We start from the raw sequence: 23,486 nt of genomic DNA on the forward strand, positions 1-23,486 counted from the left end.
CAAAAACACTGCGCGTCCCTGGAGCATCTGGAGGCCTTTTCCTCCACGCGCGGGCGGCGCATGCGCCATGATAGCAAGGCAGCACGACGGCGTGCTGTCTGTCAAGACACGGCCGAGTGAAAAACACAGATGCCTCGACTGGTTGTCGTCAAGGGTGAGTGTCCCACTTCGCGCTGGTAAGTACGAAGCGGCGTTCTGGAGCATAGCGCAGGCATCGCAGTGGTATGTCAGTGGTCCGAACCGCCGGCGCTCCACTTACGTTATCGCCAGGGTCCGCCGGTATTGAACGGTGAATGACATGAAATGAATCGAGCGAAAGGTGTCACGTGGAAATAAAGAGTGAAGCAATGACTAGCCAAAATCAACATACACTATTAGATGGCGCCTCATGCCGGTCTTGCCATAGGGGACCCTTTTTCCCCCCTCCTTTCAGGTCACTTTACTTATCCACGTTTCTATTTTCTTTCTCACTCTCTCTTATTTTATTCATTAAAAATGGCTGCCGGCACCCTCGACTTACATCGCCTGAGCTGGGACGGTCTGTATTGGCGCTACCACTCTCTCAGTTTTGTTCACTAGCGTTTTCCACCGCATTTGAACTTAAAGGAGGCTGGCTAGAAAATACTGTGGTCATTTAATGCTAAATAGCTATTAAGTTACGGCAAAATTATGGGCTGCGCTCTGCCGCAAAGCCCGACGCATGTGCCGGAAAAACGTTCTCGCGTGTTTCCTTTTCCTGGTACCGCTGTTGCCTGGCGAATATAGTTACATAACATGGAAAATGTCGCTTGAAACGTCGCCTAAAAATTTTCACTGCGTCAGGGCTATAGCGCAACTGGCTTTTCCGGACGGTCGTCAATTAAGTAGAAGCTGCCGCAGGTTTCGGCTTGCTTGATTTGTATTTCGTGACCTAAAGCTACGCAGATCGAATCGCGTTAGCGCAAACTGTCCGATGTTAAAGCGCACGTTAACGTCTTTCGCCCTTTTCGCAGATGAGGTGGATAGTAAGTACAAGACGACGCACGCCAACGTTGCTTGCAATGCACACGTTTCTGACTGTAGGGCGTCGTTCTTTACAGATGCACGGGAAACACTGCGGCAGTGGAGAGAAGAGAACGACAGGAGGTCGGAAGAGACTGTCGAGTTGTGGCACAGCGTGATCGCCAAGAATATTAAAAAGCTGGGTGACGAAAGTAAGTCGGAGATGCGAACGGTCGAGTGGTTGTTGTAAGCACGCATATGGCCACTAATTGATGCTGCTTGCCTCACTGTCGTTCGTGTGTCCGTTCCAGAATGGGTTGTCTACGAACAAGTGTGCATAGCAGCGTTAGATTGCCACGAAATGGCCCTCGCAAAGGTGGGAAACGCATTCTCGACGGCCCAAGCCTTGTATATTGCGCTCGGGATTGATAATAAACCTTGATTTTTTTGCAGGAGTGTTTGAACAAATTGGACGAAGAGTTTCCTGGGAGTTTACGAGTGAAGAAGCTGGAAGCGATGCAGCTGGAAGCACTTGAAAAGTAAGTGCCTCCGAGAATTTTAATGTCTTTGTGTTTTTCTTATTCTTGAGAAAGAAACCAAACAGCCTTAAGGTTGTAACCATAAAGCATACGTCTTCTTCCAAGCATCTGGTAGACATGCGGCTGTAGTATGCCCTCAGGCCAGTAGAAGAACTGATCGGTTCTTTCCAACACATTTAATAGAAATCGGCATTCCCACAAGTATGGCAGGTGGTCTATCATTGGTTTATGTTTGCAGCTCAACTCCAGGAAACCAAGAGCGAATGGTGCTGTTGCCTTGCTTTTCGCATATGAATGAGGCAGATGTTTTCCCAGTACTGAAGCATTAACTACAACTACAGGAGGCATGAGTAAGCTATCTGTAACCATTATACCTATGAAAAGGAATATTTGTCTACCAGCGGTCAGTAGCTGAAGTTACAAAGTAAACAAATACAGGTAGCTTTTTTTACCCGCCGTGGTTGCTCAGTGGCTATGGTGTTGGGCTGCTGAGCACGAGGTCGCGGGATCGAATCCCGGACACGGCGGCCGCATTTCGATGGGGGCGAAATGCGAAAACACCCGTGTGCTTAGATTTAGGTGCACGTTAAAGAACCCCAGGTGGTCAAAATTTCCGGAGTCCTCCACTACGGCGTGCCCCATAATCAGAAAGTGGTTTTGGCACGTAAAACCCCAAATATTACTATTGCAGGTAGCTTTGACTAGTATCAGGCAGGTGACAAATTTCCCCTTTCATGATTCTTCCTCCACATTGCAAATTTCTCCCGAACTGATTCACCATTATTAACTAATGCAGCACACATATGTTGTAAGAAGGGCTGCCTATCTGGGTGCTGCAATTAGAAGTAGATCGAAGTAGAAGAAAGGGGGCACACATATATATTGTAATGGCAATTTCATTATTACTCCATTGTGTTGTTCACTTGCGGAACAAACTTAATTAGTACCATGCATCTACTGGCCTTGCAGTGGCTGTTATGTTAATGGTGCTTCAATCATTGTGAGCAATCACTACAAGTTCCTATGAGACCACACTTTTGCAGGAATGTGTGTAGCTGTAGAAAATTTTGTGAAATTGGGCCTAATTTCCAGAAAATGCATTCTGCACATGCAGGGGCAAGTACTGCTGCGTATGAGAAATGGTTCATGTTGTCAACAGATAATTCTTGCATACCACTGACCCATCATTCTTTGCGGAACATTTTGTAAAGGGCAATTTCTTTTGAGGCAAAGAAATTAAAAACAAAGAAAAAATAAAAAGGTGTGTTCTTGCATATAAGTTTTAGATTTAGTTATTTATGTATTCGCAGTCATTCAAACAGCAGTATATAAGGGGTTAAGGCATTTTACATGGGAGAAACAACATAAGGGCAAAAAAATAAATAAAAATAAATTATAACAAGGTATGCAAAAGATAGGGAACAGTTGCACAACAAAACTTAAACAATATATATACAAAAATACTACAATGACATAACTAAATATGAGCAGAAATATGAGAAGACACATGAGATTGCCTATCAGCATAATGTGCAGCCCAGGTGCCAGCATCTCATCAGCATAAAGTGCCTTTGTGCGGTCCACTGGACCTTCAACAATCAATCTTTGTATTAACGTTGTTGACTGGCCATAATAAAAGCCACAATGTAGAAATGCTAGTAGTGAAAGACTGCAAGAGTTTCATTGGTTTAAATAACTTTCTTTACAGCACAGATTTTACCTTCATAATGCCAATGACTGGCAGTAGAAACAAGTTATTCAGATTGTGTAGTTTTTCTGCATATATTATGTCTTGTGTCTGTGAATCAGAACAACCAATGAAACCTTCGGTTTGTAGTGTAAAGCTTGTGATCAGCCCAGTCAAGTGCCCTAACCATGTTGTACTCCCCAAATCTCCTGCATTTTCCATGACGTTCACAAATTTAAGCTTGTTCTATAGTTTTACTAATGTTGCGTCATGCTTTGCAAGAAAGTCTGTTCCCGAAAAAGGTTTAAAGGCGTCGGCATAACGGTGCAGCACAATGATGCAACAAAATGCATGCAAGAAATAGATATTGGGTGGTACCTGTGCTGCCTTCTTGTGGCACCGTCAGTTGCTAATATGTCAGAGAGTTACATGTTTCGAGCAAGAGTTTATTCAGAAAAGTTGCTGAAGCAGGCGAGATCGGCAGCAGCATTGTTGCCTAAAAGTTAATCACTGTTATAGCACATATAAACAGTATGTTGCTTGTCAGTCTCCGGTAAGTTTTCTTCTGCTTGTTTATGTCTAAAGGTAAATCATCATTAATGTAGTGCTTATGTATGCCTAAAAAAAAGTATGCTCTCGGTGGGAAAAAGAAAGAAAGTGTTTGCTATTACTGCCTCCCTTTGCTGTGTCTGCAGGATTCTTACGAATTTGAAAGTTCACAGATTGGTAGGAATGTAACTGTCATGAAGCCCTAGCTCGTACCTTTTGGGCAAAGCTGCTGCAACCCTCTTGGTTGTTTTGGCTTGACGCAGGTACGACGAGGCATTTGAACAGTATGATGCACTGCTGGCTCAGGATGAGGCAAACTCAGCAGTGCACAAGCGACGCGTGGCAGTGCTGCTGTCACAGCAGATGGTTGGGGAAGCGGTGCGTGAGCTGAGTGACTACTTGCGCCGCTTCATGGGTGACCAGGAGGCCTGGCTGCAGCTGTGCGGGCTGTATCTACGAGAGCAGGACCTTGCCCGTGCTGCCTTCTGCCTCGAGGAGCTTATCCTTTGCAATCCACACAACCACCTCTACTACCAGCGCTATGCAGAGGTACACCTGCTTTGCTTACAGCTAGGGATGGTGAAGTTTCATACAAATCGTGGCTACCCAGCATGGTGACTTGGTGGCTACGGTATTGTGCTGTTAACCACGGGATCGAATCCCGGCTACAGCGACTGCATTTTGATGGTGGTGAAATGCAAAAACGGTCGCGCACTGTGCATTGGGTGCATGTTAAAGAACCCCAGGTGGTCAAAATTAACCCGGAGTTCTCCTCTGTGGTGTGCTTCGTAATCAGATTGTGGTTTTGGCACGTAAAATTACACAATTTCATTTTTTTAAATACAAATCTTGACTGTTCGAGTTTTTAGTATGGCATTATTAGAGAACGGGTTGTTTGGCGAGAAAGCCGGAAAGATGCGCAAAACTGAGCGTGCTGTCTTGTGTATCCTTTCGTCTTTCTTGTGTCCTTGCTCTAAGCAAAAATTTTTCACACAAACTTACCAAAGGGAACTCCGGGATACAATCATGATGGGAATGTTGTAGATTGGAAGCAAATTGGCATTTTGTTGACTTAAGCATCGTACAATAAGATAGATTCAGTTACCTGGCATTGTGAGCCAAGATTGCATTCCCTTCCATTCACCCCTTGCCTTTTCGCAGCTTGAAGGGCTTTTACATTGTTTCCACAAGGTTGCACCATACTGCATGATTGTTTCAATCATATAGATTGACATTACAATCTCGCGATAGTGGGATGGTGGCACTATCAGTGTTGACCACTGTTGTTATGCAGAAGAGCAGAGTCTACATGCAAAAATTCATGGCTTTGTGATTCTGTGGTGCTTTGCATATTGTGAAGTATTCGCAGCGATAAATTTTTCTCAGGGAGTGTAATATTCAATTTGCTAGTTGCAAATCATTTGTGGTTGTTTTGCTGGGAAGCACACGAGCGAGATTTTGTTACTGTACTTTTCCAGCACCATTGTATTTTTACTTCTTGCCACCAGCCTGCACATGCCATTGTGGGTTGTTTTTGATGGTACAAGTCACTTGATGCAATTGATCGTTGTTGTGCATACACTGTCACACATTTTTGTCAGGATTGAGCACTTGGCGCAAGGAACAGAAAGAAAAAAAAAAAGACATTGCTACAAAACATGCACTCTAATCTGATGAGGAATAACCTCTCATCGATTGGCCACTAATGTTTCAAACACATTTGAAGTTATTGAAACTGCTGCACAATGTTGTGGGTGAAGTCTGAGCTTCAAATTGATCTGTTCCCTTTCCCCACAGATTCAGTACACAATAGGCAACATGGAAACAATGGAGCTGGCAAGGTCGTACTTTGCACAAGCAGTCAAGCTGAATCCAAACAACGTTCGAGCACTCTACGGACTATTCTTGGTAACGTGTCATTTTTATGTTTGCTTTAATTACGTGAATATTAGTTGGCTAATAGCTGAAAGCAGACATGGTACGTTCTTGGAAGCATAAGTGGATACCGTTGCAGCTACTGCATTAAACACTGCAAAAAAGACATGTTTAATTCCAGAAATGCAGAACTAAGCAAGTCGAAGCTAGTGAGTCAGTCAGAAGCCCTAGCTCTGTTAGAACAAACTGTTAAAGCTAGAATAAAATTGAACAGCAGAACCATTGCTTTCGTCTTAAGATAAATTTTTATCTTGTAGAAAAAAATTTCTCACATAGACATCCTTGTAATTGACAGAGGGCTAGTGTTTATCAGATATTTTGCCAAATGTAAACTATAAGGTTTGGCTCCAAGTTGCATATTTACAAGTTCTGATAAAATATTTGCGTATTATTCGTGTGCAGAAGTAAGACTGTCTTTAAAGAGGCGCTGAAACAGTTTTTGAACATAGTAAGAAAACATTGCCGATCTGTTGTAGAGGCTGCCGTGAACATGTGATCCAAACATTACTGCACTGCATGAAGCAGGGAATTTACAATCTCGCGCAAAACATGGCAAAAAATCTCTTGCTCTCACTATTGCCATGTCATCATGCAGCACCATTATGAGCAGCTGGGGCCACCAATGCTATTGGCTAATTTCCTGATTGTGAGAACGTTCTCAGCAATATATAATTGCTAATTTTGAGTTAAACGAATGAAGCTGTATATGTCTGTGATCTCAAAAAGACAGCAAAATCATGTCATCTTTGCACTGCTGGTCTATGCACGATAATTATGCATAGCTGCGTCTTCTGCGTGTGGCCTCCGAGATAGCAGCGGTGTGCTGCATAGTGTAGTCTACCGCGGCCGCCAAGGGGTGTCATGACGAGTCCTTTCAGCGCCATGACACTCAGCTTTTGGGCAGAGCTTTGCCTGCTCGGCTTCTCCACTGTGTAGCTTCAGCGCGCTAGTCAAGACTAAGAGAGAGAGAGAAAACTAGATATCTGTGCGATAACTTGATCTGTAGTTGAAGGATAACAAAAATTTTTGCAGCATGAGATTTGCGAGATGGCATCCTTCAGTAGTGATGCCATTCTGTGATTGGTTAAGAAAGTGTTTCAGGGCCCCTTAAACTTATTGACTGGAATTCCTGTTCACAATATAATTCTTTGTTGCTTGCACTGTAGTACTGGGGAGGTATTCACTGTGAGAGTCCACCTAGTGGACATGTCCACTTCGTCTGTTGCTGAAGTGCTGATTGGCTGTGGCGCCTTGCGGCTGCGGACGCGCAGCCCAGCCCAGCCAATCAGAACTTAGCAGCAGGCAAAATAGACAAGCCCACTAGGTGTACTCTTGTAGAAAAACTCCCCTGCTACAGAAAAATGCACTTAAAAGAAGTGGCAGCAATGTTAGAGAGGTAATAGAGAGTTTGAAACGAGAACTAAGGTCTTTCTGTGCATGGGTATGTTGTAACATTAATTAAGTTTGAATGTAGCTTTGCTTTGCATATATTAGTGAGGTTTTGAGTGACTTGGGGAGTGATTTTGGGCATAAAGTTAGTGATGTCACAGTGAGCTAACTGGCAATGTGCTTGTGCTTCACAGGCTGCCAGTCACATTGGTTCTCACCCCAAGAGTTCTGTACAGAAGAAAAAGGACAACCAGCGATACGCAGCTTGGGCATCTCAACAAATCACAAAAAAGTACCAAGTAAGTACAACAAAAAGCCGTGAAGCTTTTTTGCAGCTTTTCTTCTCATCTTGTTTGCACAGTGCCTTGTGTCCCTGGCGTGCATGTTAAATGCAGTATGTGGTTGTACTGATTGCAACAAATTGCAGTAACAAACTGTGTGTAGCAACATTAGCAACATTAATGTAGCAGGTTAATGTAGGTTAATGTAGCAACATTAACCTTGGTGCTTGTTACTCAGTTAAAGGCCGATGACAGCAAAATATAACTTTGGCGAGATGGTTGTAAATGAGCAGTACATCATATCGAAGCAATTCTGGCAAAGCTGGAGGGTGGATAACTGTATAATTTGTCAGCAGCCTTTAAATAGTGACACATGTACTTGTTTATATTTCATCGGGTGACTGCGTTTCACCATCTAACAAACGTTATCGCTCAGTGCAGGACGTGCCTGCAGGTACCGGGAAGTTTCTAGAATGTTATTGCTGCTTCTATCTGCTGTCTATTGTCACCGAACCTTGGGTAATCTGACTGCATGTATTTGCTGCGCGAGTTGTGTAGTACTTTCTGGAAGGCACGTGGGCACCAGCGATTACTCTGGAACTTTTGATGACTCATGTTTAAAAGCCAACACGCTTGCCCCGCAGATCAGATTTGGACGACCGACCGTGTTTGTGCTTTCGCTGTGCATTGAGTGTAACTTGCTTTTGTGGGCACAAGTTTGCCCAATAAAAAGTTAGTTTCGTCGTTCACAGTTTTGCTGCTCTTCACTGTCACTATCACAATATCACTTAGGCAGGTGACCCAGGTTCATAGTAGTTAGCGGATGTGACACTATTCCGAGAAAATAGCCTCAGAGATCCCTAGCATGCGGAGGTCATGGCCAGGTGCTGTGCTGGTTCTGAATGTTCGAAGTGTTGAATCATTTCTGACGACTAGTAATGGTGGTGTTTTCTTGAGTTTTGGTATGAAGAACGGCTATTTTTCTAGTTTTTTGTGATGCATCTACTCGTATTTCAAACAAAATTTTGCATGGAAGCTGCTCTATATTTACGCTATCTAAACCTTTGCTTTATGTGCTGTCCAAAATTTTGTTGCAGTTTCGTATTCCTACTGAAGTTTGCAGTACTCAGTCCTACAATTCCTAGTGTTTTCCACATGATTATATAGAATCTACATAAGTGTATGCAATCCATATAGCTTCTGTAAGAATTATTATACTTAAAGCATACAAAAAGATATGTAAATATAATACTCCATACAGAATGTTTCAGCCTTCAAGAGAGAAAGTCGTTTCTGTGTCTTTCCTGCATGCTTTTAAAACATAGCAATTTTGTTATTTACTCTGTGGTATTACATATTAACAAAGATTCTGCACTGCAATAATGGAGGCATATTGTGTGTTATTGCCTGCGGTGGGCATAACCAGACTGATGATGATGGTGATGATGATGATTGTGTATTATTTTAACTGCCTCACCACTTCACCTGCATTGCTCTTGTGCAAGAGCAGTGTTTGATAAGGTTTCCTCTACAGAGATGCTCGCTTGCACCAGCTAACGCAAGAACCAGAAAAAAATGGTTTTTGTAAGTGGTTGCCATTAAAAGTAGAGCTTGCCTCATAACGGCTGCCCAAGAACACAGTTGAATGATGAACGAAGAGCTTTATGGAGTGGATGAATAACAGTTGTGTTATGTAATTTACTTTGCAAAGGCCAATACCTTAACACAACATGGAGGTTTCAACTCATAGATAAGCTGCTTCCAGATAAAGTTAAACCTAGATATAATGAAGTAGGTAAAATCTGCAATTTGCATTGCTATATTGAAATTTGACCTTCTATGCAAATAAGGACAATCGCTGATCAATTTTTCTTACACGGAAAGGGGCCGCAGAGTTTTCCGAATTATCGGGCAGTCGAAGAAAGCAAATTGGAATGAGAAAATTCATTTTGATGACTTTGGGAGTTGGCGACGAATGATAGGGTTTCATGCCATGTCTACGATATCTTCACATCGGTGGTACGAATTAAGCATAGCCGGCCATGCTTTCGCGTGCACTCCGCCCCTGGACTGACAGCGTCGCCCACACTGTGACGACACTATCAGCGCCATGCCGTCTTGGCACACCCACTCTTTGCACATGCGGCAGATTACCTCTAATGCATGGTGTGCAGCTGCGTATATGTTCAGCCGCGCTTTCAGCCATGCGCAGCCACAGCCGAGACAAATGCGCACCAAAAATTGAGATGGTTGCCAACTTACACCCCGGACTCCGTTCCCTCGCACTTGCTTGATCGCGTTATCGCGAGCTTGCTCCCCTCCCCTTTATCTTTGCTTGCGTGGGGAGTGCATGAAGCCAGTATCTACCTTTCTCACCCTGGCACACTTTCGCTCGCACCTAAAGCACTAAGTACGGAGGGCGCGATAGGATCTTATCGCATTTGGACTTTATACGGAACATGATGCGGCTTCACTTTGGTGGTTATTCTTGTCGCGCCGTGCACGATTTGAGAGGTGCGTTTGCAAGTAGTCCCTTGTAATTAAATCATTTCACCATCTGCATCTGCGGAAGTTCCCATTTATTGTCTCGGCATACCTTTGCTGAGGAAGCGAAATTTTGTTATATTGAAATCGCATACACACACACTATGTTATGTTGAGGTACTAGTTACATGGTGTTTATCAACAAGATGTGAAAAGTTGAATACTTTGTTATATCAACAATTTCGTTATATTGAAATTCGTTATATCGAAGTTTAACTGTATAAGGAAAGTGTTCATATTCATGCGTTATATTTTTTATGCTGTTTTATAGCTTTGAGAAGCCACTTATAATTGAGAAAATTCGGTTTCCACACAAACATTGTTGTGAGCTATGTGGAGTAGGATGCATACAATGTGCAAAAGCCTTGATTGCATGAATGTGAATTACAAATTGTGATGAATTCTGCTACAGTAGTAGACTTTCGGTTAATGTTATCCTGACTGAAGGTTCCTTGCTGGCGCCCAGTAATACAACACTTTCAGAAACTGATTTCAGAAACTACTTACATTTCAATTTATGGCGATTATACATGTTTGTCAGATGTGCAGTTACCTTCAGCTGCTTGCTTTTATTGACTTCGTGTGCCTATGCAGACAGCTTACGTAGTGCAACTCATTATTTCTGCAACATTGCTGCTGCAAGTTGACATGAAGAAATGACATACCCCAAAATAAGTTATGGGAAACTGACCTCGGCTGTTTTGTTATCTTTATGGTGATGACCAAACACTGCCAAGTGTTTGTTCGCACATTTTGTGCACCTGACCCTTCCCCAGGCTGCAGAGAATTGGAAATTTTTGCTTCTGTTTGTGGGTGTGGAAACGAAGAAAAATGCTGCTTATACGTAATTGTAACATGAGTGCCTGCTGTTGCATATGAATGAAGGTAGCCTGTGATATGCGAGCTCAGACGGTGGTTCTTCAAGCAATGGCAGTAAGCCGAGACATGAGTTATGAGTCTATCAGTGCCTCCCCCTGCCATGCAATGCACATAGTACTGTTCATAGTTATGACTCCGATTGCTTTGCTGTGCTTGAGTTAGTCGAATGTCAAAGCTAGAGCTGCACCTGCAATGTGTGCGCATGTTAAAATGTGTTTTGAGAGATGGACATTTAACATATTTTCACATGCACATGTGTAGCAAGATGAAAATACTCTGGATTGTTTTCACTCAGCAATGCAAAATGCTTCTGCTCATAACTTCTGTTCAGTTCACTAAAAGCATGCACTGACTGGGTGGGTATGGTACTGTGGGGGTAAACTTGTGGCTTAGTAAACCCAGTTCTACTCAAAAATACTGAAATACTATTCAAGGTGGCATATTACTTTATTGCAAATGTTTAGTGCATACATGACTAAACTGACAGGTTAATTAGTCAAGAATACATCCATCTAGGAAAGCGAAACAAGGCTTGTGCTTTGTTAGGCCTTTTCAGTGAACACCTCGTATTGCGAGTAAGTTTCTGAAGCAGCAGTTTTATCAGTCTCTCTCAGTGTTGGCCTCTGGTTCTCATTTGCAGGAGAGACAGTGTGAAGACTCCCAAGTGAAGCTGCTAGAAGGCATGCTGACTACCCTACAGATCAACTGAGGACTTCCCCTTGGCCCATGCTCCTGCTTGCTTCTTGTAAACCTTGTATTTATACGGAGGAAAAAAAAATATATATAATATTTGCATCAACTCCTACCAAGCCTTTTTATCGCTTCTTGTGCTGTTGCACATGTGTGGTAGTCCGCAATGTTTTATGAATGTGTAAATATCAAAGGATGCGGACAGCATATTCATGTGCATTTCTTTGTAAAAGGTCAGAATATACAGTGCAATCTTTGTGAAAGCACTAGCATTTTTACAGTTTAGTATGTAAAGATGTAATCCTTGTGCCCCTCTTCCTGAAATAATTATGGCTATTGAAAAATGCAAGAAAAAAAAAAAGGCTTTCTACACATGATTAAACTCCATCCCTTGTCTGTGTGTAACATGTATCAAGCAACTGTCTTGCTGAAGTTGGGTGCAACGTGTCTAAACTGTCCCCTTCCAGTGATGGAAGCAGACGCCTACTGCTTATGGTGTGGACTTGTCCAGGCTTGCAAACAGAACACTCCCATCTCCTACTGCAAGCTGGCCTCCCATATAATGCCACGATCACTGGCCACACAGCAATAGATACCACAAAACACTGCTTGAATTCAAACACAACACGGGCTTTACAGCACGCAACACATACCAAATATTATGCCTCAAAGCAAGTCTCCATATGAGGTGGGGGAAGAGGTTGATCTTGCGAATGCCTGGCCGTCAGTGGAACAGGGGCAAAGGCACCTCGATAAAGGGAGGAATGGTTTGATTTGAAAGTTCCCGAAATGCTTCTAGGCCAGACTGCCTAGGAGCCATATGAACGTGCCCTTGGTGCCACTGTGCTGTGATCACTGGTACATGAGAAATGTGGACATGATAGTGCAATGCTAGCCTCCCTCATCTATAAAATTTACCTGGGCACGCTACTTGTCAATGCTGTCAGTTTTGCAAATGTTACAAATGCTCAGGAAGACAGCATTGCTGTTTTGTTATCAACTTGATAACTGCAGCGTTTTGATACGACTGCGCTTACCAGTAATGATTCTGAAATATCTATTTGAAAAAAAGTCAGTCTTGCAGATTGAATAGTCCCTCCAAGCCGGTAAGAAAAGTTCCATTCACTGTAGCGTTACCTTTAATATGAGCTTATTTGATTCATTCTGTTTGAATTATATAAACTTCTTAGAGGAAATGGCAGGGAAACCTTTTTCCTGCATCATCAATGTTTTATCACTGTGCCTTTCTGCAGTATGTGTGTGACTGCATTGCTTTTGCACAACACCTGTGAGAGTCGGATTAACTTTCTTTTTTAGTAACAACAATTTATTATCAATTTCACTGAGCTCCAACAAAGATGTCATCGCAAGGACTTGGAAGCAGCTGTATTCTCCGTACTTGAGAAGACGGAATGGCAGCTAGTGGGGAAACACAATGTACACAAGACAATCAATGTACACAAGACAACAGAAGGTCTTGCACCACATGCTGAAATGTATAGACTCGCTCTATGCAAACTTTCAATGTTCATTACTGAAGCAACAGCAATGCCTAGAATCCCTAGTGCATTTCAACAAAAACCACGGCACTAGACATATCTCAGTGCCAGTAAACAAAATTACTATAAATGCAAGAAACAACCACATATCTTATTTTCAATATTCATTGCAGTCTCTTCGATAATAAACTACAAGGCCGACAGACTGGGCAGGGGGCCCTGAACAAGCTTGGACACCGTAACTTGAGCAACAAGTGTTAAGGCAGGTGACAAACTTTGATGGCGACATATTTGTCCTCTGTGCACAAGCACAGCCCAACCCTCTGTGGGGTTTATCTCGGTTCCATATATAGCCTAGTTACAGCAGCCTTTTTGTAGAGATGTGCGAGCACAAAAGAGCCCTGTTCTTCATTAATGCTGCATGGCATATCGCCCATCTCCATGAATATATAGTTTTACGCACAAAATTCTGCAGCATCTTGCAATAAATAGCAGGGGGGGGAGTGATTTGAAAAGGCATGTTGCACTTGTGCACCAATGTTGGTGTCACTGTCATCAGATAAAATGTGCTGGCTGCAAAATTCAAGATGGCCTAGCTTGTTCAGTTCTTGGGAAAACAAAAACTTTGAAAAGGGAGCCAGAGGCATGACCTACCAATGTCAGCTTTTTGTGTTGTCAGCTTTGCCTTTTGTTCCGGCGAAATATCGTTCCCTAAAACTCTCTGCTGTAGATGACATGACTGCACATGACGTTTCCTGTGACATGGAAGCAAAATGCGCTAATTAGAGAAAAAAATGCAGAGAGGAGTCATCAGAGACTGGAAGCTTGTAAAAAATGCAGAGAGTCCTTTGAAAGTGCTTCACACAGGAAGGCACAGTGTCACGATGCTTACGTCTGGTTCACTCGTTTTTTCCATGGTGATTAGTAGCCGCGATGAATGCTTAGACAACGACTGCTCACTGTAGGCAATGAGTTTCAGACAGGGGTGCTGTGGGAGGCTATCTTCACTAAAGCTGGGGAAAAAAAAAAAAGAATAGGAACCAAGTAGAGCAGAAGAAATAAAGCAGAAATAAAGAACCAAGTAGAGCAGAGCACAAAACATTATTTTGTCCTGAGCGAGGAAAATTCTGTAAGGATGTTGTGAAACTTTACTACAGCTTTATTCGTGTCAATTGGTAAAAAGTACAATGTATGCTGATTTGCCTTTGGGCAGCATGCATGTTCTACTTATCAGGCAGCAGAGGAAGTTACACACTATAACAAATTGCAACAGAAAGGAACTCTCTTTGTTATCTGTCAGTTTTAAAAGACGATTACTGCAGCTTGCCATGGAAAAGATCCCATGCTCGCGCCTTAAATATTCCTTTAAATATGCTATTGTAAACCAACCAGGCAGTGTGGTGACCTGCCACTTTTTGCTCACTTGCAAGGTGTCCCATCTGAATAGACTACTGAATAGCACTGCCTGTTTTAAAGGGAATCACTTTTTTTACCACCTATTTCTCTCCATGTTTTCCTCATTTCTTCTAGAATCGGAGAAAATATTTTGTTCTCAATTCATCATTTGAAGCCTCGAGTTTTGGGGGGTTTGTGTTGAATTCAGCTTGTAAATTTCACTATTTGACAGGCCCGTAGCAAAAGTATTGAACTCTCACTCCTCATTGTAGATGGGCATCCAGAACACAAGCCTTCCATTCAGGCACAAGTGGTGGGCACTGAAGTTGAGGAGGTCGCACAAGACATCCTTCAGGCAGTAGGCAACCTTGGATGGAACATGCTGTGCTGCTCTGGATCAAAGAGAAGACATGAACCTGAGACAACTGGAAACTACAGAATTGCACAAGACAATGCAATGAGCATAGCATTTCCTGTTTTCAGTTGACGGTTGCCCATTACACAATGAAAATGAGCCGAATTATAGTGAAGCAATAAGAAGACACGTGCAGACTTACAAGTGGCCAGGAATGTCGTACGTCTTGTGTGTGCCTATCCTTTCCGTGGCCTCGCGGATTCCATAGGGTGCTAAATGAAAAGAAGCAATTCAACATTTTCGTCACAAATGCCGCAAGACACTGTCCACCCTACGAAAAAGAGAGAAGACGCACTCACGATCGGTGATGATTGCATCTAGCCGCATTTCTGCTCTCCACAGTGGTAATGACGCATCTGCTACGACAACGTCCACAAAGCATTGCTCACACCCGTACTGCTGCAAGTTTGCCTGCACACTCTCATCATCTGCCCTTTGCTTCTCATTGCAGCGACTCGGCTTTGCTACAATGTGCACAAAAGCAAAAGAAAACTGATGTCGGAAAGTTTGGTCACAAAGCTCGTGTTTAGGGGCACATGCTTCTGGTGGCTGGTGCTTTAATTTAGCTCACTAAAAACGTCTTTGCTGTTCCACACTTCTACACATAGAACGGGAGATTAAAAACAACATAACCATGCACCCATGTGAAGAAACATCAAGAGTAGCAGATTCTATAGTTCTCATTGTAAATAGGCTAACTAAGGCAACAATAAAGCAGAACATCGTTCATACATTTTAGAAAAAAGAAATTAGGAAAAAAAAAAAAAACCCTAACCAGGAAAACGTACGATCCGAAGTAACTAAAAAATTTGGCAGACTCAAACTATTGTTGACATCTACGTAATGTGAAGTGTCGCGCGCATCGTTGTGGCACGAGACATGGACGCGTGTTGAGCTAACGGTGCTCCGGCGGCCCGATACGTGTTTTGTTGTTTTTCTGTGGCGTAGTGTTTTAAGAAGGCAACGGGAAACCGAAACAAAATTGAGCTGGTGGACGATGCCCGTTGCTGCTGAAGCGAAACGTGATGCCCACATCATGCCACCTGCAGCAGGGAACGGCGGCGCGTTTGGATTATTGCCCACTAAGAGAGCATGCAGAACACTACTAATGGCACTATGCACCACGCGCTGTAAAACAGATAGGTCAACATTCTTATCGCGATAGGTTTGGTGGCAATAGCCGCGAATGCGGTGTGCGACGGCGCGGGCGGAGATTTGCTGATACTGGAATAATAAACTGCGCACGCCATTGTTTTCACATGGGACGGGCGGACGAGTATTGCGGTGAAGCTGCCGCGGCCTGCAGCTATGTACTTACTGTTCTCAATCGCGCACGGTTCGTGCATTTTCTTGTTTACATGGGATCTAGCAGCTGGAAAACCTATCATACGATCGCAGCTTGGTGACGTAGTGAACGTTATTGCCGAAAAATCGTGTTTCCCGGAAATGTATGAACTGGTAAAAAATGAACGTTACTCTATTGCGTCATTTTTTGTGTACTCTATAGCGAACGTTGGCGCCAGAAAAGCGCACGTAATGGCAACGCATCAACAAGGTTCTACCATACATAATGAATTCATCCAACATAAATGGCCCAGCAGCTTCCATTGAGGTAAAATGGCATTCATGGGTCCTAAGTAAAGCCCAAACAAAATATTGCTCAATGCTATACCACTGGCAGTGAATGAATCACCATACATGGCTGTATGCAGCAGCACTAACCAATTAAATGCTTACGCTAGCACTGCACTGGTGTTACCACATACCAAGCATTTTGTTTTTATTTTGCAGGCTATAGAGATAAAAGCACGTCTTTGGGAGATAATGAAATTCTATGTTAACAGCAGACATTAAATGCATAAGTAACTACTAGTAGTAGAGTAAATGGCTAACTAACAAATTATGCTAATACATGTTGAAATTACTTTAGGGCCATGTGCTGTAACTGCAGGAGTGACGATGGTTGACATAAAGTGTGTCCATTTGATACAATTCCTGGGACCAGCGTTACGTTTCGATATATCTGCACCAAATATATTGTTGTAGAATATACACAGGTGTGCCAGACAGTCTTGTAACACAATGCACAAGGATGACTTCCAGTGAAGGCAACGCTAAATTTAGTGACCACTAAAAAAAAGTGACCACTTAAAATTAAGAATCAATTTCAATAATGCAGAAAAACAACAACTTACATATGAGGCTATTGCCAATTATGCGCACAGGACACATTCTTAATCCTGGCGTGGACGTGTAGCCAATTTACCTTTGCCATGGAGAAGCAAGTAGTCCAAATCCGTCCCCAATACGTATGCCCCAAAGAATGCTGCGGGGACTAGGAGACTACCTTTAAAAAAAAAAAAAAAAGAGAGAGAAGATAAAAGCAGTTCATTTTTTCAAGCACATTTTGCACACCAACATGCAAACATGGTTCAATGATGGCGCAGCCATGCAGAAGCTTCTACTGCTCTGTTAAAGGTTAAAATTGCGAAAAGTATGCACTTTTTGTCAAACGAACACATAGAGCAGCATGTCTGTTTAGTCTGGTGAAGTATATTTTACTGAGACCTGATATATATGAAAAGGTTGGTTATTGGCGGGGAAAATGAAGGGCCATGTTTTCATTATTGTATTTTGCACCTGACCCTAAAGTACCGGAACATTACATTGTATGACATTACAAATTATAAGGTATTGTCACGTCATGATGGTGAGTAACCATACTGTGGCACCCAATGATGAGTCACTAAAGCTAACTCTTTATTGGGCAAACCTGTGCCCACAAAAACAAGTTGCACTTGGGCAAGGCGACAGTGACGAGCTCAAGCGTCTTGTTGTTGAAGTCTCGCCTGTGGGTTGAGTGCGCCGCCTATTTATACATGAGTCGTTGAAGGTTTCAGCATAATTGCTGGTGCTTGCGTGTCTTCCAGAATTCACAGCACTATTTGCATCGCGCATTGTAATCTGACTACACAACGTTCAGCAACAACATAGGCAGCAGATAGAATCAGCGACAACAGTTGAGCACGTTCTGATACATGCAGGTGCGTCTTGCACCAAGTGGTAGCAACATTAACAGTTGCTAGCACATAATAAACGGTCACCGCAAGAAAGACAAACAAGTATGTGTGTCAGTATTTTCGCAGGTTTGAGCCGTTTCTGTTCACAAAACTGACTAGGTTGAACCTTAGGGTTCCTGTACAATGCTGTGTAATTTTTGTTTATTTGATAAATTATCAACTTCCAAAGCATACACTATTCAAATCCCAGGACATCGTGAGCATAGAGTTTAAAACAATAATTACTAGAGGGAACTTTGGCGCCAGTGTCTATGGCAGCTGCAATGGGGGGTGGTTCAGCCAGAATGTCAATTATGGGGAGTACATAGAGTAGCCTAAACTTCGTGCTTCTGGCTTCAAATGGCTTCGTGACTTGCTAAACTTGTCATTTTCAACAAGGTACTGTGTAATAGATAATTAAATAAAAATTATTAAAATTTTCCAACAGCAGGATTTGAATTCGAGGCCTCTAGCACAGAAGCTCGACATTGAAGCCATTACGCCCTGGACGCATGCATCAACGAGCGATATAAAATGCCCTTATAGCGAACAAGCCAGTGCATTGAGACGCTTGGCGCATTTTGATTTGGCCACCTTGACTAGCTGAACCGTTGCAATTAGCAGTGATTGTGCATGTTTGCAGCGTCTTCTGCATTTCGAAGAGTACAAACCGCTTTGAAATTTGTGACAATAAGATTTATACAGCGTAATATACAAAGTCACAAGAACGTCTGAATCCACAAGCACGAAGAACAGACAAATCCATGTACTCCCCATCATTCCTATGGTGGTACGACTGCAGCACCACAGTTCCCTCTAGTAATTATTGTAGGAAATGCTACGGTCATGAGGAGCTAGCCCAAGAACATTGAACCCATCTTTCATTTTGTCATCTTTGCTGCCTTGCCGAGGTTCTGCTTGTGGCAAGACTGATGTTTTTGGTATTTCAAGATTACCAACACAGATTACCATATTTTTTGGTCTATAAGTCACACCTTTGTATAAGTTGCACGCCTCTCAAAATGGCGGTTTTTTCGAAAAAAGAAAATCGTATATAAGTTGCACTGGTGAATAAGATGCACCTGTTCATTCAGTAAGCGATTTAAAAACTCGTTGAGGATCAAGTTGCGAAAAAGTGTGATGAAAATTCATGCTTGCAGTGGCCGCCGCCTCTGCACGCATTGCACAGAAGGCAGTGCTGACGCGTGCAAGTGTCTTCCAACACCAAGCAATTCTTTTGAGAAGCATTTTATTTTGATAGCATGAATAATGCTATTGACAGCTTACACGACTGTGTTTAGTCAAAGCCATCAAAGTCATCCTCTTCCAAGTCACTTACAAACAATGTAGTTGTTTCAGGTTGCAATTGTGCTGGCACATGGTTAGCAGCGTCATGGTTAGCAAGGCTGCAATAACACACGCAAAGTACGCAGCAACAACGGCAATGAAGCATAGTTGCTGTTCATAGCAGAAGGTTATGTGCAGTGGAGCGTCATTTGATGCCTGCTCGATACAAGGGGCATGGCCATAGCAGCCAATCCAATTTTAACTGTATATATAAATCGCACCGATCTATAAGACGCACCAGGCAAAAATTTCCCAAAGAAAGTGACTTATACACCAGAAAATACAGTACTTTTCAGTGCCCTTCTAATGTCTTCAATACGTTAGTTATCTGGGCAGAGTACACATTTCTTAATGTTCCCAATCATAACACGCACAGACAGCAATATACAATACACAACAAGGGAGTTCTCAACCATGGAATACGAGGCAAAAGGAGTCTCTATGACGCCTGTCTAGGCCTTTCAACCAACAGCACTGCAGACTGCCGAGACCACTCTGAAACATTCGGTGCGATGTATATGTATAGGTAGTACAACACTCAAGTAAAAACAGTGTACAATAAATAGCATAGTCTACAAGGAATACGTCCAAGCCATTGAATTGACGCTGAGAGCAATATTGGCACAATATAAAATGGTATGAAAAAGAGTTCTTGTCATAATAACTCGGCATTCATTCCGATGACTTTTAAATGTCAAATTTACCACATGGTCAGTATATAGTGGCATACCAGATCCAACAAATGGGTCGAGGATAAGGTGGCTCTTCTTCACTTTTGCCATATTTGCCATTATCACAGACAAAGTGGGGTCCATCGATGTATTGGCAATAAACTTGCGTGTCCTGAGGGCCAGGTGGCTCTTTAGAAACCTCTGGCCATCACAGATCTTAGTAAACATGTGGGAAAAGAAAGGGTTAAAGAGACTGAAACAGCCATCAATGCAGCCAAAGGTGCCTTTAGCAGAAAATTAAATCAACAGGCACTGAAAACATAAAAATAATTTTTAATTGACTTACCCAACGTCCAAAAAACACAGCATGTGGCTTCTCCGGAATGTAGTTGGGGACAATGCCATAGTATTCAATCAAGTGGTATGTATGATCAGGGTTCTCCATTTTAATTGGCCCATTTAGAGGAAGAAAATCGAATTTCTGAAAAAAGAAAAAAAGATGTATTACATTACACACTGAAAAATTAGAAAGAAGGAACCAGAACAGTTATACTTCAGATCAGCAAACATACATGTACTAGGCTATATCTATGAAATATCATCCAAATTTACCAGTCATAGTGCTTTCAGCACCCACCTTGTTTTAATCAGTCTAAGTTGTGCCTTGAGTTCACTTCATTCCATGCCACAACAAATATTGTACGCAAGATTCAGCATTTCTGGCTTTTATTTCCACATGAAAAATGTCTTTCCGTTTTTTTCCCGGTCAATATATTTCTTCACAATGAACCCTCACCGGCATTTTTCAGGGGATAACTTTTTATGTCGAGCTCACTATTTCTTTTTTGTGAATATCTGGTTCACTAACTTTGTTGACGATGAAACATGCTGCATGACTACAGATCCTACAATTTAAAGCTGTAGTTGCATCTAGCACCTAGAATTAGTTGCATCTAGCGCCTAGAATGACAAGTCTTCGACAAACAGCCCAGCAAGCACACAACACCATTTGGCAATACGCAGGAATTAATAATGAATGGATTTCATATATGAACACAAATAGAATGAGAATTTATTTGCAACATTATGCAGGCACAGAGCTTAAGTGAATAACACAGAAAAAAAAGAACACAAAAAAGAGTAGAAATAAAAATAATACTAGAAAGATATGACCCTGCACTACCATCAGTGAAGCTGCCCAGTTCAACCACTGCAGTGGCCACAGTACGAGGACCCAGGTTGACTCCAGCCAGGACTCCCATTACGGTTCCGTGTATCTATTCCTTTCTACTTTTCGTTTCTGTCTCAGCAGCAGGCGTAATGGATGCAAATTAAAGAAAAAATAAAGGCTGCTTTGGCTCCAGGGTTTACATGTGACCGCGACCTCACTAGGCTCCTTGCATCTGAGCACATGTAGGATTGCAGCTGCGTGCCGATCGTCACCTTGTAAGTTTGCTTTCACTTACCCTTTTCGGATAAAATAGAATTTAGGGAAAGAAGTTTGGCGTGTGATTTTTGGTTTAAACACAAAACAGTTAACCTTAATTACATAAACGATTACACAAAAAATATGTCCTAAACAAATATTTGATTGATTTTATTTGTAAACTTATACGTAAAACTACTTTTTGTGCAATTACTTATGTTACAAGAAAACTGTATCGGTATTGTCTCATATTCAAGAGCAAAAACATGCTCACAAAAAGAAGAAAGTTCTGAATGAATCTGAACGGGTGAAAAACATGTCAGTCTGTTACACTGTCATGCTACAGTCAGCCTTAAAGAGGCAGAAATAATCTCTGCACACTTGCGTTCGCTGATGAGCACTGCAGGAAAGCAGAGGCTTGCAGCACTTCACTGGCATCATAGTGAGATTCTGATAAAATGAGCGACGGTCAATAATATTAGACCAGTACGCAATGACGCAAAGGCCACACTGTAACTGTTCTGTGCAGCATTTCTTACAGACGCTGTTATACAGTGCAGTATGTACTGAAAGCTCCATGCTCTGCTGCTCGTGTTTTATTCTCTAACAATTACAAGCAAAATATTGGAGGCCAGGGATGCCGTGAGAATTTTTTTATTCTTCTGCAGCCTTGACATGCAGCCTGCAATTGAGTAGTACAATGCATACATGTGTGAGTGTTCAACCAATGCAGTGCAGGTTACAGTTCGTTGCAGGGCCACGCGAGAAGCAAATTTGTATTTTTTTTGCAGATGCTGTGGTCTCTAAACTATTGCTCACGATAGTACAGTTGAGGCAAAAATTCTTGATCATAAAGTTTCCGTGGTACACTTCAATGGACCACGTTGAAGGTACAACAAAAAGCTGCTGCAGTCCACATTTGGTTCGAGCGTTTTTTGAAGGATCCGGATAAATCAATGATGACCTATTTTCTTAAAAAGCATTCATCTCGCATTTCTTGTGCTGCTTAGCTAAAGGAGATAATGCTACATCGCCTTAGCACACAACTACATTTTTGCACCTACAGCACCGTGTTTTCCGCCGTCAAGAGCTTCAAGGAACTAAGGAATAAAAGGTATCATAAAAAGCATTTTACAACACATTATAACACTTACTTCCATCTTTTCTACTTTGACTTCCCTAGGCACCTTTCTCTTGCCAAAGATTTCGACACTGAACTTGAAAGACTGGTCTTCGCCACCGTAGGCATCCTGAAATGCAAAACGCAAACCATCAGAAAGGGATCTCCCTTGATGCGAATCCGAAAATACCCACCCAAAACTTTGCAGGAAATTTTTTCACCTGGTCACACACATCATCAATATCTCCAGCATGAGCCCACAGTTCAATAATTGACCTAGGAGAGAAACAGTTTAAGTTTATTCGAGTGAAAGGAAAGGAAGGAACCTTAACCATGTCATGAAAACAGCAGTAAAATGCGTTGGCTAGTTTTGACGGGGCAGAAACTGTCGCGAGTGACATTAAGAATACTATGAATCCCTGCGTCATAAATACAGACTAACTTGGCCCCACTTCTTCTGAAGATAGGTAAATAAATAAATAAATAAATAAATAAATAAAAGACGTACCGTATTAACACGCTTCGCGAAGCAAGTTTCTTTGCGTCCTCTTCCGACGCCAGTTCAACTATAGCGTAAGGCTGTGGAAGAGAACAAACGAATACTATTAAACTAGTTGGTCCGCAATTACTTCAAAAAATTTTGGTACACAAAACTGTACCTCTTTATTCGGCTGCTCTATGAACTTGATAGTGATGCCAAACATCGATGCAATCGCATCGAGTTCCTAGGGAAAAAAAAACAAAGAAACAAGGGCAGCGTTGGCCGTCAGACACGAAGGAAACATGCCATAATAAACTTACAGGCATCCTGAAAGGCACATGCTCGTGGGCGAACCATATTAAATATTTCATTCCCTTGCCGATCATTTCAGTACACAGACCACATGCGCGGCGAGCGCGGCACGAACGTAAACAAACTTGTGCAGTGGCTGGACTCGGCTTTGTGTGCATACCAATGGCTCGAACACACAGAACTGCGCAGGTTAAATAAGTTGTCCAATGCAGTCCAACGCAATCTTTTGATGCATAACGAAGTATATTTTAAATTTGTGCGCACAAGAAAATGACAATAATGTACAA

At 42.3% G+C, this 23,486-nt stretch overlaps 2 protein-coding genes across 7 annotated transcripts; one reads left to right on the top strand and one right to left on the bottom strand.

Annotated features, from left to right (window-relative positions):
- LOC142579750 (ER membrane protein complex subunit 2-like) lies at positions 1–11,589 on the top strand. 4 transcript variants are annotated; one of them, XM_075690282.1, is made up of 8 exons: positions 1–154; positions 1,080–1,193; positions 1,293–1,357; positions 1,435–1,520; positions 4,020–4,305; positions 5,554–5,664; positions 7,275–7,379; positions 11,425–11,589. In XM_075690282.1, exons 1-8 carry the CDS (start codon positions 130–132, stop codon positions 11,491–11,493), a joined length of 861 nt encoding a protein of 286 aa, XP_075546397.1. In that variant the 5' UTR covers positions 1–129; the 3' UTR covers positions 11,494–11,589. The 4 variants fall into 4 exon arrangements, with proteins under 4 accessions (XP_075546397.1, XP_075546394.1, XP_075546395.1 ...); XM_075690279.1 differs by having other exon boundaries at positions 53–176; XM_075690280.1 differs by lacking the exon at positions 1–154 and adding an exon at positions 416–538.
- On the bottom strand, positions 11,213–23,340 carry LOC142579748 (tRNA (guanine(10)-N(2))-methyltransferase TRMT11). 3 transcript variants are annotated; one of them, XM_075690275.1, is made up of 14 exons: positions 23,208–23,340; positions 23,066–23,131; positions 22,915–22,985; positions 22,601–22,682; positions 22,441–22,536; positions 20,207–20,341; positions 19,920–20,076; positions 17,050–17,130; positions 15,083–15,247; positions 14,926–14,995; positions 14,629–14,760; positions 13,866–13,986; positions 13,628–13,728; positions 11,213–11,535 (listed from the first exon to the last, which is right to left on the bottom strand). In XM_075690275.1, the coding sequence occupies exons 1-13, from the start codon at positions 23,271–23,273 to the stop codon at positions 13,633–13,635; spliced, it is 1,338 nt and encodes a 445-aa protein (XP_075546390.1). In that variant the 5' UTR covers positions 23,274–23,340; the 3' UTR covers positions 11,213–11,535; positions 13,628–13,632. The 3 variants fall into 3 exon arrangements, with proteins under 3 accessions (XP_075546390.1, XP_075546392.1, XP_075546391.1); XM_075690276.1 differs by lacking the exon at positions 11,213–11,535 and adding an exon at positions 12,772–12,893; XM_075690277.1 differs by lacking the exon at positions 15,083–15,247.
- Between the last annotated feature and the right edge of the window lie 146 nt (positions 23,341–23,486).

This window comes from Dermacentor variabilis, chromosome 4 (assembly GCF_050947875.1).
Source record: "Dermacentor variabilis isolate Ectoservices chromosome 4, ASM5094787v1, whole genome shotgun sequence".
Classification (NCBI taxonomy): Eukaryota; Metazoa; Arthropoda; class Arachnida; order Ixodida; family Ixodidae; genus Dermacentor; species Dermacentor variabilis.

Coding starts and splice junctions, on each gene's coding strand:
- LOC142579750 (XM_075690279.1), top strand. CDS start 68: ATGATAGCAAGGCAGCACGACGGCGTGCTGTCTGTCAAGACACGGCCG. Junction 1,194..1,292: donor TAAAAAGCTGGGTGACGAAA/GTAAGTCGGAGA, acceptor TGTCCGTTCCAG/AATGGGTTGTCTACGAACAA. Junction 4,306..5,553: donor ACTACCAGCGCTATGCAGAG/GTACACCTGCTT, acceptor CTTTCCCCACAG/ATTCAGTACACAATAGGCAA.
- LOC142579748 (XM_075690275.1), bottom strand. CDS start 23,273: ATGATCGGCAAGGGAATGAAATATTTAATATGGTTCGCCCACGAGCAT. Junction 22,986..23,065: donor TAGAGCAGCCGAATAAAGAG/GTACAGTTTTGT, acceptor TCTCTTCCACAG/CCTTACGCTATAGTTGAACT. Junction 17,131..19,919: donor CGACCCATTTGTTGGATCTG/GTATGCCACTAT, acceptor TTTTTTTTAAAG/GTAGTCTCCTAGTCCCCGCA.